The sequence below is a fragment of the Gavia stellata genome, chromosome 5, assembly GCF_030936135.1.
Source record: "Gavia stellata isolate bGavSte3 chromosome 5, bGavSte3.hap2, whole genome shotgun sequence".
In the NCBI taxonomy this organism is placed as follows: domain Eukaryota; kingdom Metazoa; phylum Chordata; class Aves; order Gaviiformes; family Gaviidae; genus Gavia; species Gavia stellata.
Genome location: NC_082598.1, coordinates 55,824,241 through 55,841,867, shown reverse-complemented (window position 1 = coordinate 55,841,867; position 17,627 = coordinate 55,824,241). Strand labels below are relative to the sequence as shown.

Sequence of the window (17,627 nt, the reverse complement as noted above, 5' to 3'; positions counted from 1 at the left end):
TGAACAACAGAGAAGCCCCAAGTGCTGACCATCACATCTGGGCTTCCAAACATGTCCTTGAAAAAGGAGAAGACCAAGCACATATTCTGCTACTTCTGTGAACGAGATGATCTACATTCTTTAATAACGGCTAACAAAGCCCTGAAAATGTGTGCCACTGAAACACAGCATACACAGCCAGTAAATTAACATATTTCTCACTGGCTTTAGCAGTACTAACAACATTACATTTACATAAAGATGAACTTCTTCAGTAGTTCTTACATATCAGACGCTACTTTATATGCACTTCAATATCTAGATTACGTCTGCCAAAGAGAATAGGCATTTCTGACAATTTTAGCCAGTGATAGAATATGGAGAACTTTCATACTTAGAAGAAAAGAAAGAAACATTTTAAAATAACAGCTGCTGATGTGGCTTAGAGGACTGAAATATTAAAAACAGTTTCAAAGGAAGTACCTTTGGGGATCAGGTAGAGGCGCATACATAATATCACCACATAAGTCATATAGCTAGTTCTTACAAGTTTTGATAGAAAAGGCTGCAGTTTATTTTCATTCTTCTTTTTCAATATACACTGTAACTGGAATCCTGTTTGATGACTATGATAAAAACATCCTTTAAGATACTAAGTCTCTCAGAATCATAGGAGTATTATTCAACGAAAGTTTGTTATAAAGACTTCTTGAATCTCTCTAGGTCACTCAAACTAACATGAACGTATCCATTTCAGTAATAAGAATATGACCTTAGTTTCATTTTTTTTTTAAAAAAACTGAAGAAATCTGTATCAGGAAACCCCAACACTAAATAATTGAATCAATTGTTGCATTTGGTAGAAAGTCTGAGAGAAAATTCAATACAGCATGTAAATCCAGGAGAATGCTGAAATGAGAAGTTGATGAAAAGTAAAAAATGAACTATGAAGAAGTTTAGTTATGAATTATAAGACCCTTAAAATCAGTCTGTACACCAGGTTACTGTAAGAACACAAACTCCTTAGGAGAGTTTCTTTAATGAAGAATTAAATGAAAGTGAGGGAATAAAAAAAATACATGGCCCTTAGCCAACACCCACCCTCATATATTCTGATACAAGTTCATTCAGCATTATGATTCAGTTATTATGATCCCAACTCTTCCTAGTTCACTTTAAAATTTCAGATTTTTTTCTTTCTAAACTTATGCAAGGAAACTTATTTCATTTTTTACTCTATTTATTTCCTTACATATTAAATATTTATTTGGTTGTTTAAGATGTTTTGCTAATGTTGGTAAATGCTTCTTAAATTCAGGCAAATTTGGAACATAGAAAATTACAATCTATCAGTTGGGGCAAAGAATTTAATCCAAAAACATCATTTCTAAAAATCTTAGAATATGTTTGAACTAAAATATGGCACTAGTGTTAATCTTTAATTCCTCTCTAAAAAGAGGAATTCATAACTATAGCAGTACCATACGTCGCTGGTCTCCCACTAAGATATATGAACTGACCTGACCATCAGTAAAAGGAATGGATAGCTGTAAGCCTATTTGTTGGGTTTTGTTCATTTTTTTGGCTTTATTGGGGGACAAAGTGGAGAAGGGAACAATAATCTCAATGACGATAGCATCTCAAAGTAGCTGGAAGTGTTGACAACACAATATACAATACAATGAAAGCATTTTACCAAAGCATTGTGTCTTTGGTATGCATTACTGTAGCAACTGGCTTTCAGCACAGAATTTTAATAAGGAGACACTTCCCAGTTTGCAAGCATTTGTGAAAATCTTGAACTTTTCTTTGAACCACAGAGCGATATTGCTTTGATCAATAATTGCTGTAAGTTTTTCTATTTTATTTTAATTTTGTTTTCCTTTGTGTTTCATTGTTACTTTGCACAGACAAACCACTGTTGCCCCAGGATACCTTTGCAAATAAGCTGATAGTCTCAAAGGTTTTAATTATCCTGGTTAAATAAAAGTTACTACTACTCCTGCCACTTCATGAGAATTCTAATTGATATCAAGTCTGCTTTTTTTTCCTTGTGTGAACATATTTTTAAAGATTAAGTTATATCGTGTTCTGTAAATTGCATCTTTATGATGTATCTTATTGCCATTAAATCACGTTTACATGAGAGCTTAAAGTATTTTAAAAGTTTGTGGAAATAGTTTAGCTACCTAGCTAGCTAGTGTACCTCACTCCGTCGCCCAGCAGGTACCGTTAAATATGATGACAGATCTTCCAATGCATATGTACACTTACAAAAGAATTACCAGCCATGGTATTGTGTGGACTGTAAAACTTACCCAATTATAAACATTTTCTCAGCATTAATTTTTCAGCTGCAAAACCAATAAAATTAAGAGCACGCAAAACAGTGTCCCCCTCATTTAAACCCTTGCTTATTATCCAGATGAGTAAAGGTGAGGAAATTGTTAAACGTACCTGATAGTAATAACACTACAGCTGTATTTCCTGGTGTGTACTACTGCTCTGCAAAGAATTATTTTTGCATTTGAATATAATTGAATTGCATGTGTCTAACTAAATATTAGTCATGCTCATTAAATGAAGGGTCAAACTCCTGAGTAACACAAATAACTCTCCAGTGGAAATACCAGGTGTGTTGTAGGTATCTAGGTTACCATGTTAATTACGATTTTTTTTAATCATCATGACACACTTCTTATGCATAAAATTTTAAATGAAACCTGTTAGAACCTTACTTCGATGTCCTTCAAAATACTGGCTACAGAATGATGGATATTATAAAAATTTTAAGAACGCACTTGTACTTAGAGTTGCACTTGTACTTAGAGTTGCACTATTTTTCTTGTGCAACAGCCTGTTTTCTTAGAACAGAAGTAACTTGTACTTGGAAGGAATCTACCCCCATCCTTAATAGAACACTAATAATGCAATACATCATTTTTTATTAATCCTCTCGTTATGAGTGTAATGCCTTAGGTGGTAGATAAGGTAGATTTGTCACAGGAAAATGAGACTGTCTGCACTGGAAACACAGACTATTATTTTTGTTCTGGCTTTGCAATTACAATATAGACATCATGACAAGTCTGCTTGGGCTACCCACCATTCAACAAATGATATCTGAGGTTCCGTCCTTTCTTAATAGATGCCTTCTTCTCTTACTATTTTGTATGTGCCATTGGCAAAGGACATGCTGTAGAGCACTGCAGCCTGCTGTGCTGATTTGAAACCCAGCTCAAAACCTGAATTCTTCTAAACACATGCAAAGAATCTGCATGGCAACCAGCAAACCACATGAATGATAATTCAGCAGCTGTAAACGGACTCTATATGAATACCAACCTACTGTCTTCCATACAAGCTATGCCAGAAAAATCCCATTTGCTGGTGAATGAATAATACTCCTCTAAATACAATGTGATTTAAGATTACTTGCTTCTATTGGTTTTAGCACATACTAAAATGTGTACTTTAAATGGAGATGGACATAGCTACTCTTTGTTATTATTTTCATCCTCTGTAATGCAGGATGTTGTTCATTGGGCATATACACCACAAAGGATGTTTATATCACTCTCTAAACAAATACAAACAAAGAGAGAAAATCTGTTTTCACTTGCCTGACTTGGTTACAACTAGAGATCTCAAAGACAGGCCTCTGTAATCCTGAGCCTGTTATTGACCCATTACTCATTCCTGTGCAATCAAAAGATTGTGTATTATCTCTTAGCTCATATAGGCACTTATATTCTATTTTGTTTTATTAAAATGCAGAAGTCAACTTACCTGACAAGTGAAAGCTATTGGGTCAGCCACTTTCTTAAAAATGTGCTCAATCTCCTCTAGTGCAGTATAGTACTCGATCTGTGCTGTGGTCTTAATGACTCCCCCGCAGTAGACATTTACATATACAGGGCCAGCAGGAAAATCTTATAAAACACAAATCAGAACAGTAGCTGAAAATATTTTACAGTCTGAGACCAGAGGTCTTGGGGAGTGAGTAAAAGAACAGGAAAATATCACAGAAAATGCATAGAGTTGATGAACTGGATTTGCATTTCACAGATGAGTCAGTGTAGTCAGTTTTTTATCCAGGTCTTTCAGTCTAACATTAAAAAGCTGACAAAAGAAAATACATATCTGTAAATCTGTATAAAACAAAGCCATTGTATTGCTTCATGTTATAAAGGAGATGAAAACAGTATGCTTCAAATTTCCAACTTCCCTTTGATAGAGTGATGACCTATAATCAGCTCCTTTATGCCTACAAATTAAGGAAAAGTTCATTTATTACAAATAGTGGAACTGCTATTCATCTTTTGAAATATTTTTCTTAATTGCAGGCAAGGTTCTCAAAATTGGATTTCAACTAGGCTGCAGAAATTGCAGTATAATTACTTCCATTCCAGTTGTTTACCTAGTAAAAGCAAAGGAAAGAGGCATTTGTACAGTCTGTTCCTTAAGTATGACTTGCTCTGTGTATGCAGCATGAGCCCTCTTTATGAGCACATTTTATAATTCATTAGTATTCATTGTGACAGGCATCCTGCTGTACCATACCAGCACTAGCACGGTTTTCTTAGAATTCTAACTCTGCTCACAAAAGAGCGATAAAAATGGGCAACGCTGAAAATGAAGAGTAATAGAGCCAAAGAAACTACATGAATAGAACATCACCTTAAGTCACTTAAATGGAAACTGCCCAAATGCCTTTTTTTTAAATTCTTGTAACATCAGATCAGCTGGACCCTTATTAAAAAAGGGTACTCCCAAATCTCAAACTTGCCCAGATTTTGGAACAGAAAAAAGCCTACAAAGAGAAGCATTAAATACAAATTATATAAGAAACAAAGTTAAACTTGGGCTGCAGCTCTCTGCCAAATTTTTCATAAGATTTCATTTACTGTTCATATTTTATTTCTTCATCCACTATAGAAACCTTCCTGTGATCAACAATGTTCTCACGGAATAATTCTGGAAGAATCTTTTAAGATTTGTGAATGAGGATTTCAGCCTTCCTTCCCTGAAATCCAGTTACAGATGAAAGTTTCCCGTTGGTCATGTACTTCCCAATCAGGTCTCCAAAAACAAACTCTCTGTACCATCACAATGATAAAGAACTCTCAGGCCATATGTGGCCATCGTCTCAGGACAGTGTTCAGGATGGAAATCAGGCCATAGAATTACCCAAACATAACTCCAAGAAGCCACTGTTGAAAATTGTAGCCTATATATATATATATATATATATATATTTCTTACTATCTAATGTTGTATTGCAATGGTTTTAGAATAAAAGATTATGTAAGTTCCTTTGGGAATTCACAGCATGCAGTGCAGTAGCAAGCTACACTCTGAATACCTAGGTGAAATTTTTTTTAATTCTTAACTCACATCAAGTGAGTGGAGATAGGTGTGGCCCTTAAATCTGCACAAATCTTCTATGAGAAATTGTTGTTAATTAGTTGAAACTGTTGGCAACTAGTTATGGATGGAGCAGTTGAAAAAACTCATTAGAAACCAGCAGAGCTGAGTGATACAGAGAAATGGCATGGACATGAACAACGGAAAGAAATTATTTCCTGTATCAGTAAGAATTACAGAGAGGAGTATAACCAAATATACTGCATTAAATAGAAAACGAAACATTTTAGTAATAGAGTAATAAGAAAAGAATATTAGCTTTGCATTTAATGCCAGTGATTTTGAAGAATGTTAATCTGTGACTAATCAATGACATTTTAAGACCGCCACCTGCCATTTAACCACACAAAAACAATCTAATAGAACCTAGTTTCCCATAAATCACGAGGCCTTGCTTCTCTGCATTATTAATAGATGTTCTGTGTGCAAAACCCATGTACAGGAAACACCTACAAAATAGTGGGAAGTGAAACTACTTATCAGAAAAAGTGAAGGGAGTCCAACATTTTCTGTTTACTTAAAGAGTATTTTTCTTACCTAACGCTTTCATGTACTTGACCTTCTTATTCCAAGAGGCTGGCTGTGTCCTAATTTGTTGATTATCTGCTATGAATTCAATTTCTAAAGTTTCATCATCTATTTCATCTTTCAACAAAATGAATATTTCACCAGGGTTCTATAAAATTAAAATATGTTCCCATTAGTCCTTCAGAAAATTATATTAGAAGTGTAAAATGCAAATGAAAACATAAGTTGGAAGGAAAGTTCCTTTACCAACAGCTTCATACAAAAAAATCATAATACTAAAACATTATGCCATCTCAGTGTTATTATCCTTTAGTATTTTACTGACACAAATGACACAATTAGTGTAGTATTTTAAATTCAGCTTACCTAAATATTTTAAAACAGTATTTTAAATGCATATGTAGGTGAATTGTTACACTTTCTAAGACCATTCTACTTTACAGTCTATAAGAATGACATTCAGCCTAATAAGAAGAACCTAAAATACTTTAGACTCACTTAAACTCTTACAGTGAACTGAAAGTAAAGTAAGACAGAAGCAGCAGTTAATGTGAGACAATACTCCTCTACTGAGCCTCCTGAACCAGAGGGAATGTTACTCCCTTAGAACTGTACTGATCTCAACAATGAAATAATGTGCGTAAGTCATCTTTGAAAGACAGATAGCAAGCAAAATACATGACATTCCATGCACACCGCAACCTCCATATCTGACCGTGGCCACTCACTTATATAAAGGAATGCAGTGCTGGATATTGTACTTCATCTGTTTACATTTCCACATATTTTCTCACAGCAGCTCTGATTAAAAACAAATATATATGAACATCTGTGTCCATCAGATATGCATGCAGATATGTATATATAAATATTCCTGATTTAATTTAAAATCAGACAAGGTATATGCTCACACAAGGACTTGTTGTATAACTCGTGGTATGGGCACATATGCATGTACCCATATACCCATCATGGATTCTTGCCCAGAGACACTCCATATCTCTCAAGAAGTGCCTGACTACATGTTCCCTTCTAAACTACAAGGTCCACATGACAGTAATATCTCTACCCAAGCTGCCAAATAATTCTAACAGAGATAAAAACCCTCAGAGGCTTTCTGAAAACTATTTTATTTGCACATCTTTTGGCTGCAGAGTGGATGTGACACAAAGGCAAAATAAATCCCATGGCAGTCTCGATGCACTCTCATTTTGGCCCCTTATCTACTATTTGTTTTCAAAACTGTTATAGTATGAATGAGATTGCAGCAGGAAGAGGAGAAGAACATTGACTGTTACCCCAAAGATTTTAGCATCCAAAAACCTTACCTCACATGATATTCTTCCTGGAAGCACCAATATCGACTGCTTGTTAATATCTAATGCTTCAGAAAGTACCTCCGTTTTAAAACTGAGGTCCGTTTTTCCTGATGCTCCCCTAACATCTGACAAGTTGACATCAGAGCTAGCCTGGTGATCTGAAATAAATGTGGAATGAGGACATTGTTAATAATCCCAGATCAACAAAACATGGCAATGATGTGGTTTCCAACCTATTACTCACATGGCATTTGGAGTCACATTAAGAGCACTGCATGAAAGCCTGGCAAAATTCCTTTTCATGTAAACATGGTGAGGTTTTCCCCTTGGACAAAGAATTTGCTTCTGAAGTTCTGATCCTGTAGTCTTTATTTATACGAACAGGCTCTGCTCATACACTTCGTCTTAGTAAAGTCAAAAGGGACATAGCCTTTAGACCAAAGTCGTCGTGACCAACAAAGTCACAGAGATCAGACAGTTTTGTAGTCTCAGATGAACAAACTCTCATCCACTGGGATAAAGTGGCATTTTTACCACTCTTGCTTTCCCTATGTGTAAACAAGGACATGCTACGTGTTTACATCAGCCCACCTGTCTACAGGAAGGATTTATGTAAGAGCAGTGATACCTGTGACCAGGTAACTATGACAATAGACACGTATTTCCTTGACACAGACTCCATAGTATTTGCCTTCCTTCATGGACAAAACAATGGATTGAAGGCATACATTTTTTGTGTAGGATATTCTGGGTTTGGGAATGCTACGCCAGTCACACAGATAGCTTGCAACCAGTTTCTTTTCTGTTTTACTGTACCGGTAAAGACCCAAAAGCCATAGTGAATCCTTCACCAAATCACAGAATTTTAATGAGGAAATATAAAAGAACTGACAACTGCATCTGCAGAGCTCTGACTAAGCCTGTGTTTTAGAAAAGCTATTCTTCACACCTGCTACTTCTCAGCTGTATCATTACTAGTCCTTTCCAGACACTCTATTACCCTGTACAAAATGCTCTTGCCACCCATCTCAAAGGACTGCAGCAGCTCTTCATCATGCAGGATTACCCAGCATAGTGCAGTCACCTAGTTAGATTAATGATAACATTCCAAGCAGCTCAGAGTTAAAAAAATCTTGACTGGCTGGTGAGAAAATATCCTGAGAGACATCAACAGTATCTTGTATTACTGTAAATTATGGAACACTCACAGTCAATTACATTCAAGGACACAAATAACTTTTCAGGCACATCTTTTCCTCTTAAGTGGATGTAGAGTATTAATACAAATTAGCGATGGGCGGAATACAGAACAGTAGCAATTCAGCTTTGCTCAAACAAGTACCACAGACATTTTGAGTTTTTTCCAGATGTGGCCAAGCGACTGAGGTACACAAACTACACAGTGCTCCTAAGTGGCACAGAACTCTTTCCATTCAGCATCAGTATTGGTAATTTACAATTAGTTTTCTCACTTCTTTCTTGCCTTTATTTCCCCACTATGTACCAGTTTGTCTGATATAGAAAATTCCCTTTCCTTACCAACCTTGCCTTGCTTAAGAAGGCATAGATTTAATAAACTACTTCTATAATAAATGTGCTTCCTAAGTGAAGTTATGCCAGAGAATGTAGTACAGGAACTTGGCTATGCTATGTCTGATGTAGATTTTTTTTTTTTCCAGAGATGTGCTTTGATCATTAGAGAGATTCTCAGAAAAAGAAAAGGAAAAAAAAGAAAAAAAAAAAAGAATTATCATTTGTCCATGTTTCATTGAGGAAGCTAAAGGTTCTTTAAACATCTAAGGTGGGCAGGTTCAGTGTTCAACACCAGCCAGTAAAACCACCCCAGCCTACTCCTGCTTCCCATGCCTTTAAGGCAAACTAATTCTGAATTTAAGCTGTGAATTCAGTGTAGATTGGTAAAATTACACTGAACCTATGTGTAGACATACCTTACTGAGTTGAAGTAGTTTTAATTCCATTTGCTTTAATTTATTTTGGAAGTCAAATAGGCTACACTGAAAAAGGCTATTTTGATACGGAGTGAGAATCCACCCACAGTTCAATGCAGTTTCACTAATCCAGCTCAAAAAGTAAGTACATTAATTTCTCTGATTATCACTGTGAAGACTATACCTTATTTAGCACTGCCCTTCAGAAAAAGGAAGGTCTCAATTCTTGCTGAGGAAAACAGTTAGGATACTGTATGCCCACAGCACGTACGTTGGGAATATTATGTGTTCATATTTTAAGTCCTTCATAAATCTTACATGTACGCACATAGAATTTACTTCAGAAGACAACTCATATGAGGTGCATGCTGCTTCTTTGCCTAAAGTGGCAGAAAAAATTTCAGGAGTCTTGCAAGGACAAGAAACATGTCATTAGCAGATTGACAAAATGAAAGGACTGAATAACAAATCTGGTAGGCACTGGATTCAAGATGTCAGCTTTCTGTCAGTGATCATTCTTCAAGGATCATGTGAATTCATTCTAATCTATGTGAAGTTCATGACAGCTTTATTTCTACAGTCTGCACTCATCAAAGATGACAGTTGTTACTTCCACCTTTTAATGTCCACAGTAATTCATCTACTGAGAAGGTCAATGCTAGTGCTAACAAGTTGGTTTAAATTAGGATAACATTTTCCTCCCTCATTAATTGCATTTTTATATTTTTATTATGCCTAGTGACATATAACTACAATATCAGAACTTCAGCCAAGTCAGTACTGGGATTGCACAGCCCTAGAGTTTAGACAAATTATTAAGAAACATGTCTCTTACATTGAAGAGAATGAAGGATTTCCCTGCTGACTGTGAAAGTGGTTAGCAATTTATTAGCTAAAAACCATCAAGCAAGACCTCTTTCACTGAACAGCAGGTCTACCTGACAATCAATGAAAGCCATGTACAGCAGTCCAAGAATAACAGGGATCTATATTATTGCTACTATATATTTAATAACCAAACTCCAGAGCCACCATCTCCAACACTCAGACTCCTACCAGTAGCACACTATCTGTCTTAAAATGTGGAACATTAAACAACCACGTGAAGTGTTATTTGTAAATGCTGAACAAGCAATACCCTAGAGATGAAGCAAGCCTTGGTGTGGTGGCATTAACTAAAACAATGTAGCTCATAAGTGTTTAATACTACAGTAATGAAATTCTAGTAACACAAATGGAGCAATGTATAGAAAATGTTTGTTTAATACAGGCAGAGCGTGTTGCCTGAAGGTTTTTTCAACAGTTAAACTTTGGATATCTTCTCTGTGAATCCTCTTTACAGTCTTGCTTTTAACCTGAAAGCAATGGCTAGGAAGCTCCACTAATTGCTAAGGCTTTCAGAAAAATGATCATTTAACAAGAATTTACAACTGTAGGTGAAGATTAGCTTAAAAAATATAAAAGGAACATCGTTATAATGCTGGAATATCTAAGAGGGAGAATTTATTAAAGGGTATTTGTTGCTTGGTGAATGTGTTCTTTTAACATTTTATATAATGGTGACCTATCCATGAGGTTCTTAAAATGTAGCAGTAACGATTAAAATAATGGATGAATAAAACCCAACTCTTTCTTGTAGGATCGAAGTGTAAGAAATTATTCGCTACATCTGATGATGCTTAGACAGCACTATGAGCTAGACGCTAAAAAGAAAGGAAAATCTATGATACTGTTTCTCTTGAGTATTCAGGGCAGTCCTACTGGGAACTGTCATCTATTACAGAGGGCAATGCTCCATTTCTATCAGGTTACTTTTGTTGGCTTACTTTTGACAAATATCTACTGCTGATGGTCACACTGAAAGGACTGATCTTAAATTTAAGTTTCATATTTAAATAATAAAATATTACACACATTTACTGTAAGTTATTCACTTAATTGGGCACAGTGCTGATGTTTTCTGTTTTACTTCAATGTTCTCTCTTAACCCATGTAACTTCAATACATCAATTTGGTATATTTTACACAAAACCTTTTGGAATGCATTATTGCTTTCAATTTAACATTTTAAACTGAATTCATGAAATGGCTTTGAAATTGCATTCCTTCACACAAATTGAGAAATTTTAATGAAGCCTCTCTAGTGTCTTGTGGATTCAACAATTAATGCCTCACCATGGCTTCTGAACAACTTTCATGCCACATCTAACCTCCCCCCAGGCCCCAGATTCTAACTTTTCAAATATACTCTTTAGCTATCCCTACTGCAGTCTACATGAGGATTATAAATTGTCTCTGTCTTTGATTACTTGGCATTTGCTACATGTTTTGAGTCAACAATGTACGTGACAGATTTGGGGTATTAAAAATAGCAGAAAACAAACTTATGAAAGATTTATGTGTTTTTCTAAGGCTACCGATGGAAAGAATCTCACAGCCAAAAATTAGTTGGTTTTACAAAAGCAAAATGCCTGCTAGCTTTACAAATTTCAGTTCTTCCTCAAGTCTTGCTAAAGCAATACTAGCTGAAGAACTCTGCATTACAAAAAAGGCTCTAATTTATCACTAGATCACACAGCATATAAGAGGATGAGAAATATGGGCAAATCAGGTTAGGCAGATGACAAGGAATGGAAAGGTAATTAAGCACATGTGGCCAACTTGCCACATGAAAGAAAAGACAGGATGTTCCAGTGTCAAAGTATAAATAAAGAGGATTACAGGGAAGAACACTTAGGCTAAATTCAGCAGATCATTTAAGTGCAGGAGTCATCCCATATAATATGGTAGGACCACTCCCCAGCACAATGTGAGGTAAAGGCAGAGGTGGTCCCACTGGGTTCTGTGAGGTATAATTGAAAAGGTGCTTGTGTATAAGTGACTTCCTTGTGATTCAAATGCTTAAAGTCAAACACATGTTTAAGTGCTCTGCAGAAATGTAGATGAAAGTAGACCCATACAGAAAAAAAACAAAGTAACCTTCTGTAATGTGAAAAAATCAGGAAAAGACTTATGCACATCATATTTTTCCTGCAATCCACCATAAGTTTATCATAGACATTTATGAAAGTTAATCCTCTTAAACTATGAGTATTTGTAAATGCTATATGAAATCAGCAGGGAGTGCAGCAGAGTGGGATTGAAAGGCAGACTCTAACTGCACAAATCGCTCTATAAATGACCCGAGAAAGGCTGTGAGAAACATGGAAGCAGAAAACATCCACCACACTGGGCTTGATTCAATGAGCCCATTTTCCTCAGCATGAACATGGGATTTATTAATTTTCACCATAAGCCCTTTCTAAGATATGATTTCAAAGCAAATCCCCTTTCCTGCTCTGCTGAAAAGTTTTCTTTTACTGATGGTAAGAGAGGGCTTAGGAATGGAAAAATTTCTAAAAATCACAGAAGATTATTAAATACTTACTCAAACATATAAACATCTGACTTAAATCTTAATTTCATTCATTTTTTTTTCTATCATGTATAAATTCCAGACCAAGGCAAACATATTTAAGTCTTGTTCAATAATGAATAATGTTTCTCTCCATGGTGAATCATTTATCTTTTGCAAATACATTGACAGTTATCTTTGTTTTTCTCAAAAGCATTCCTAGTCCCAGTTTCTCCTGCATGGTTGAGTTCTTCTTGTCAAAAACAGTAGCATTATGTGAGTTGGCCTATTTTGCCTATGTCTCAAAAATGTTTCTATTACTTTATTTATGGTGAACAGTTTTTCTTGCGAATAAGCATCAAATTGACAGTTCCTTTAAAAGCTATGAAGAACAGTTTTTCCTTTTCTGAATATTTGGAGTTGGTGTTTATGTCATCTTCGCAACCGATGGTGCTGCAATTTTCATTCACATGCACAGTCCCTGGAACCCCCCCCCACCTATTGTTTCATGCATTACTATATACATGTAGGCAAAGATTGATTTGATCGCAAAGGTGCATACCCACCTGTTCTTGTATTATCAGGTATGTTTTTGTACACAACAATTTACCACTCTGATATAATTGTAGCCTAATGAAGTCATCATAAAAGCATCTAAACACAATATAAAAGTCTTATTATGTGTAGCCATATTGGATCTGGTAGTAAAAACAAAAAATCCTGCCTTCAAATAACCTCAAAACAGCAAAAAACAATTTACCATTAATTTATCAATAACCTTTCAGAAATTATTTGCATGAAACTGTAGGTGTTTATATATATATACACATATCTATAAATACTTTCATGATTTTAACTGTATATTCAGAGGCAATCTAAGGCTATGACAACTAACTAATTCCTAACTGGTCTGTGGATCGGAAGAAAGATTTGACTTAAACTCAGCAATCAGTGCTTTGGTTAGGATACATACATTTAGAGGCTTTTTAGGACTAAGTTTATCTTTTATGATATATCAATTCATGTTATTATTTTTACTGCAATCAAATCTATGATTTTCAGCTGCAGCAGCAGCACTAGTAATATGACCACTCTGCTGAGCTTTAGACACATAGTAAGACTGTCCCAAAGAGCTTCTAAACTATTAGGCACACTGATTAGTTTGGAAACAATAACCATCTGCCTGAGGTCATTTAGGTGCTGAGCAGAACTATTGATGGAGCCCAAGCCTGTTATTTCCAGTTTCTACATTCTGCATACTTTCATCCTGCCTCTTCTCCAGGGAGAAGCAAACTGAAGTCTGGCCCTCTGTGTGCACCAGCAGTTCTCAGTTATTAAAGGCTAATGTTTTATTAAAGAGTCCATCTATCCACTTCAGAGTTACTGGAGTTCTACCACAGTAAGAACACTTTGGCATTTTTGTTCCATTTCTCTGTGGTATCAGCACACACATATCTCACCTCTGTTTCAGTGAAGGACTACACAGCACCAAACATTGCTCAAAATCTGAGATGTGCTGTTACAACAGAGACAGGTTACCCTCCTGCTGCTGACTCAAATTACCACTGAAGACAAAAGGACTGATAGCAGAGGCACCCAGGGTTGTGAGCAGACCTCCAAAACTTGTTTGCCTGGTAAAATGGTCCTGCAACTTCCTCATTATTCCAAAGGGGCTAGCTGCAGCTGCCTAGTGGCTCCATTATCTCTAAACTACAATTCAAACCTCTTATAACTGGCCTGGCACAAATTGCACACTGTGCTTGGACACAGAAGTGGCATGTGGCTGCATTCTGAATTACATAGATATAAAAGAACACAGCTAGCGGGGAGCATTTTAGAATCAAGTCGTACTTCAGGGAAGCACACCTGGCAGGCAAGCCAAAAGCTCAGATTTCAGGCTGAATAGGGGTTTAAGTTTTTACAGATATCACCCTCAAGGAACTACTAGTGAGTAGCCAAACTTTCCCCTCTTGACCATGTTCAAAGCTATTCTCTTGATGAAGGATATTCTTTACAGCCATCAAAGTTAAAAAAATGACTCTGCTGGAAGGTCATGAAGTTTAGCATAACTGAAAAGTCCTTTAACAACTGCATTGGGAGAGGCTAGAGGGAGAGACAGTGGTAGCTGGCATTCTCAGCCTTTGCCCCACGCAACGTACAGGATACATATCATTAATACTATCCAAACATTTACTGACACAAGACAATATACTTCATGGTATAGCACCCCTTAAATCAATCTAGTAACAGAAGCTAGCTTGGACTGCAGCAGCTCACTTACCAAATAGCGTGTCTTAGAGTATGAAAGCAGCACTGCAATACCTGCACAGGGCGCTTATCAATACCTGGATGAAATTTATGATGCTGTTCTTGATCTGTACAGCTCTAAACTACATGGGACTCATCTATCAAAGAGCTTACATGTCTTTCTGTGCCATGCTGCCACAGCTGCTCTCAGCAGAAAGACTCATGCCAGACACATTTGGTATTAAAGAAGGAAAAAAAAAGTGAGTCGATAGCAAGACTGACTCACTAGGGGACAGGCTGCTTTGCAATCTACTCCCACCTTCGGTTTGAAATAGCTAAAATTTATTGACCCTTACAGCAGGCTAAAAGGTACACTGCTTTCTCATGAACACAATCAAGAGTGGTATTTTTAGACACATCTGAAAACCATGCTTGCTTTCTAACTCCTGATTATTTTCCTTTTGTTAGGGTTATGAACAGGAAAGCAATCCGAGATCTTTATCTTTTAAGACACTGTCCTTTAATCCAACACCTAGAGCCCAGAATAGGCACATTTTACTATAGGTAGGATGGATTTCAGATAGCATTATAGGAAAGAATAGCATAGCAGAGGTACTCTGATAGCTCTTCTTTACCTGCAGAAAGGATGCCATCTATGTTGTTACAAAGTGCTGGCCTTTCTCCAGTTTAGTATTTAGTACAGAGAAGGGCGACGAAGCTGGTGAGGGGTCTGGAACACAAGTCTGATGAGGAGCAGCTGAGGGAGCTGGGGTTGTTCAGTCTGGAGAAGAGGAGGCTGAGGGGAGACCTTATCGCTCTCTACAACTACCTGAAAGGGGGTTGCAGAGAGGTGGGTGCTGGTCTCTTCTCCCAAGTGAAGAGTGACAGGACTAGAGGAAATGGCCTCAAGTTGCGCCAGGGGAGGTTCAGGCTGGATATTAGGAAAAAGTTCTTTACTGAGAGAGCAGTGAAACATTGGAACAGGCTGCCCAGGGAGGTGGTAGAGTCACCCTCGCTGGAGGTATTCAAGGAGCATGTGGATGTGGCATTGTGGGATGTGGCTTGATGGGCATGGTGCTGTGTGGTGTTGGGTGGGTTGTTTTTTGGTGTGTTGTGAGGTTTTTTTTTTGTTTTGTTTTGTTTGGGGTTTTTTTTTTTTTTTTTTTTTTTTAAGGTTGGACTTGATGATCTTACAGGTCTTTTCCAACCTTAGTGATTCTGTAATTCTGTGATACAGGTAACACAGTATGCACATATATGTTAGTTTGATGAGACCTCTGAGCAGGACTAAAAGATGTCTACAACTTAATAGGCAGGCAGCTATTACACTGTAAAATCATGTGCTCCGCTTGCCCATCCCTCATTAGTTCAGTTAATTAATGGTAGGATACAAGCCTTAATGGCAAATGTTAAAAAAAAAAGACAAAGCTGTTTCACAGAAGGGGAGCAGCCTTTTCTGAAGCTGAATATTGCCTAATAGGTATCTAAATCTGAGGTTAGCAGGTAAAATAATGAATGCCAATTCCACAATGAGGCATTCATATTTTATCTGTGTGGTTACAAGGCTGTATACCCAGATCCTATTAAGATTGCTTCACTCTTCCAACCTTAGTAAAAATTATAAATAATGACTCTTTGGGGAGCAGAAAATTTCCTCAGGAACCACAAGGGAATTTATCAAAATACAGCTTTCTGGTAATAAAAACAAGCCTACTTTTCTTCTATAGAAACCAGAAATAAAGTAAAATATAACATTTGTGAGTGGCTAAAGAGCTGACTTGTTCAGTTATCACCTACAGGAATAAGTCCTCATACTTTCATATCATGGTGATTAGCATTCCATAACTGGATCTTTTCTATCACTCACTAGCAAATCAATTGTTTTCACATCTCCTTATAGCTCGTATTTCCCCAAAGGATCTCAGTGATCATATTGTTTTTCCGTTTTCCAACATACTGTCTGACCTTTTCCCTCAAGGCCTTGCACAATTCACTTTAGTCAATCACTTCTTATTGATTGTTAGCGCTTGCTGCTTCCCCATCTATCTTTGCTTTATTGGATATAGTTTGTTTTGATGGTTTTTTTTTTTTAATATGTCCTGTCACCCACTTGCTGCTCTTTCCATGCTTGCTGCTTTAGATTTCTCATTTAGCTTTATACTTTTGATCTGTTCAACTTTCATTCCAGTTCAAGTCTAAATTCCATCTTCTGCCAGCTCATCCTTTCTTTTGTACAACATCTGTATACTCAAAACAAACATAAGCTTTCAGCATGCCAGTCTCCACTTAAGACCTTACATGAAGTGCTGTTCTTTCGTGAATTTATAGGGTTCTAGCAAAAATCCTTTCTTGGTCTATAATTTCTCCTGACACTTCTGGTTTGTGTCATGCACACAATTTAGGACTGCATACACTTCCTTCTTACTGGGCAGGAGGAAAGAGAAGAGAGTGTCCCTGGAAACATTTTTTTCACAATTCATCCAAAGTCAAATCCTGTCTGGTTACCTGAAGATTCACCTACTTTCTGCAGGGCACAAATACTGGCTCATTTGCAGCTGCTATTTTACCTTTCTTGGCTTCATAAAGACTGACATGCTGAATCTTGGAAACTGCAATCATTTCACCTCTTGGGCTACTTTTCCCTCCAAAGTTCTGCAGTGGTATCAGATGACTGCTTCCTGTTGCATCACCACAGAAGAACGTTGACCACACACTTCCTTACATTCATTTGGGACTCAGTTTTAATCTCACATACAGGATACTATTATTGGGAATCCCTCTTCT

The 17,627-nt window shown here is 36.7% G+C and overlaps 1 protein-coding gene across 1 annotated transcript in view; it reads right to left on the bottom strand.

Moving 5' to 3' along the window:
• Positions 1-17,627, bottom strand: part of BANK1 (B cell scaffold protein with ankyrin repeats 1) — a 146,309-nt gene that overhangs the window by 101,365 nt on the left and 27,317 nt on the right. The window contains exons 4-6 of the mRNA XM_059818214.1: positions 7,263-7,411; positions 5,944-6,082; positions 3,769-3,911 (exon numbers count right to left, since the gene is read on the bottom strand). Of these exons, the coding sequence (XP_059674197.1) occupies positions 3,769-3,911; positions 5,944-6,082; positions 7,263-7,411 (431 nt within the window). The remainder of the gene's footprint in view (positions 1-3,768; positions 3,912-5,943; positions 6,083-7,262; positions 7,412-17,627) is intronic.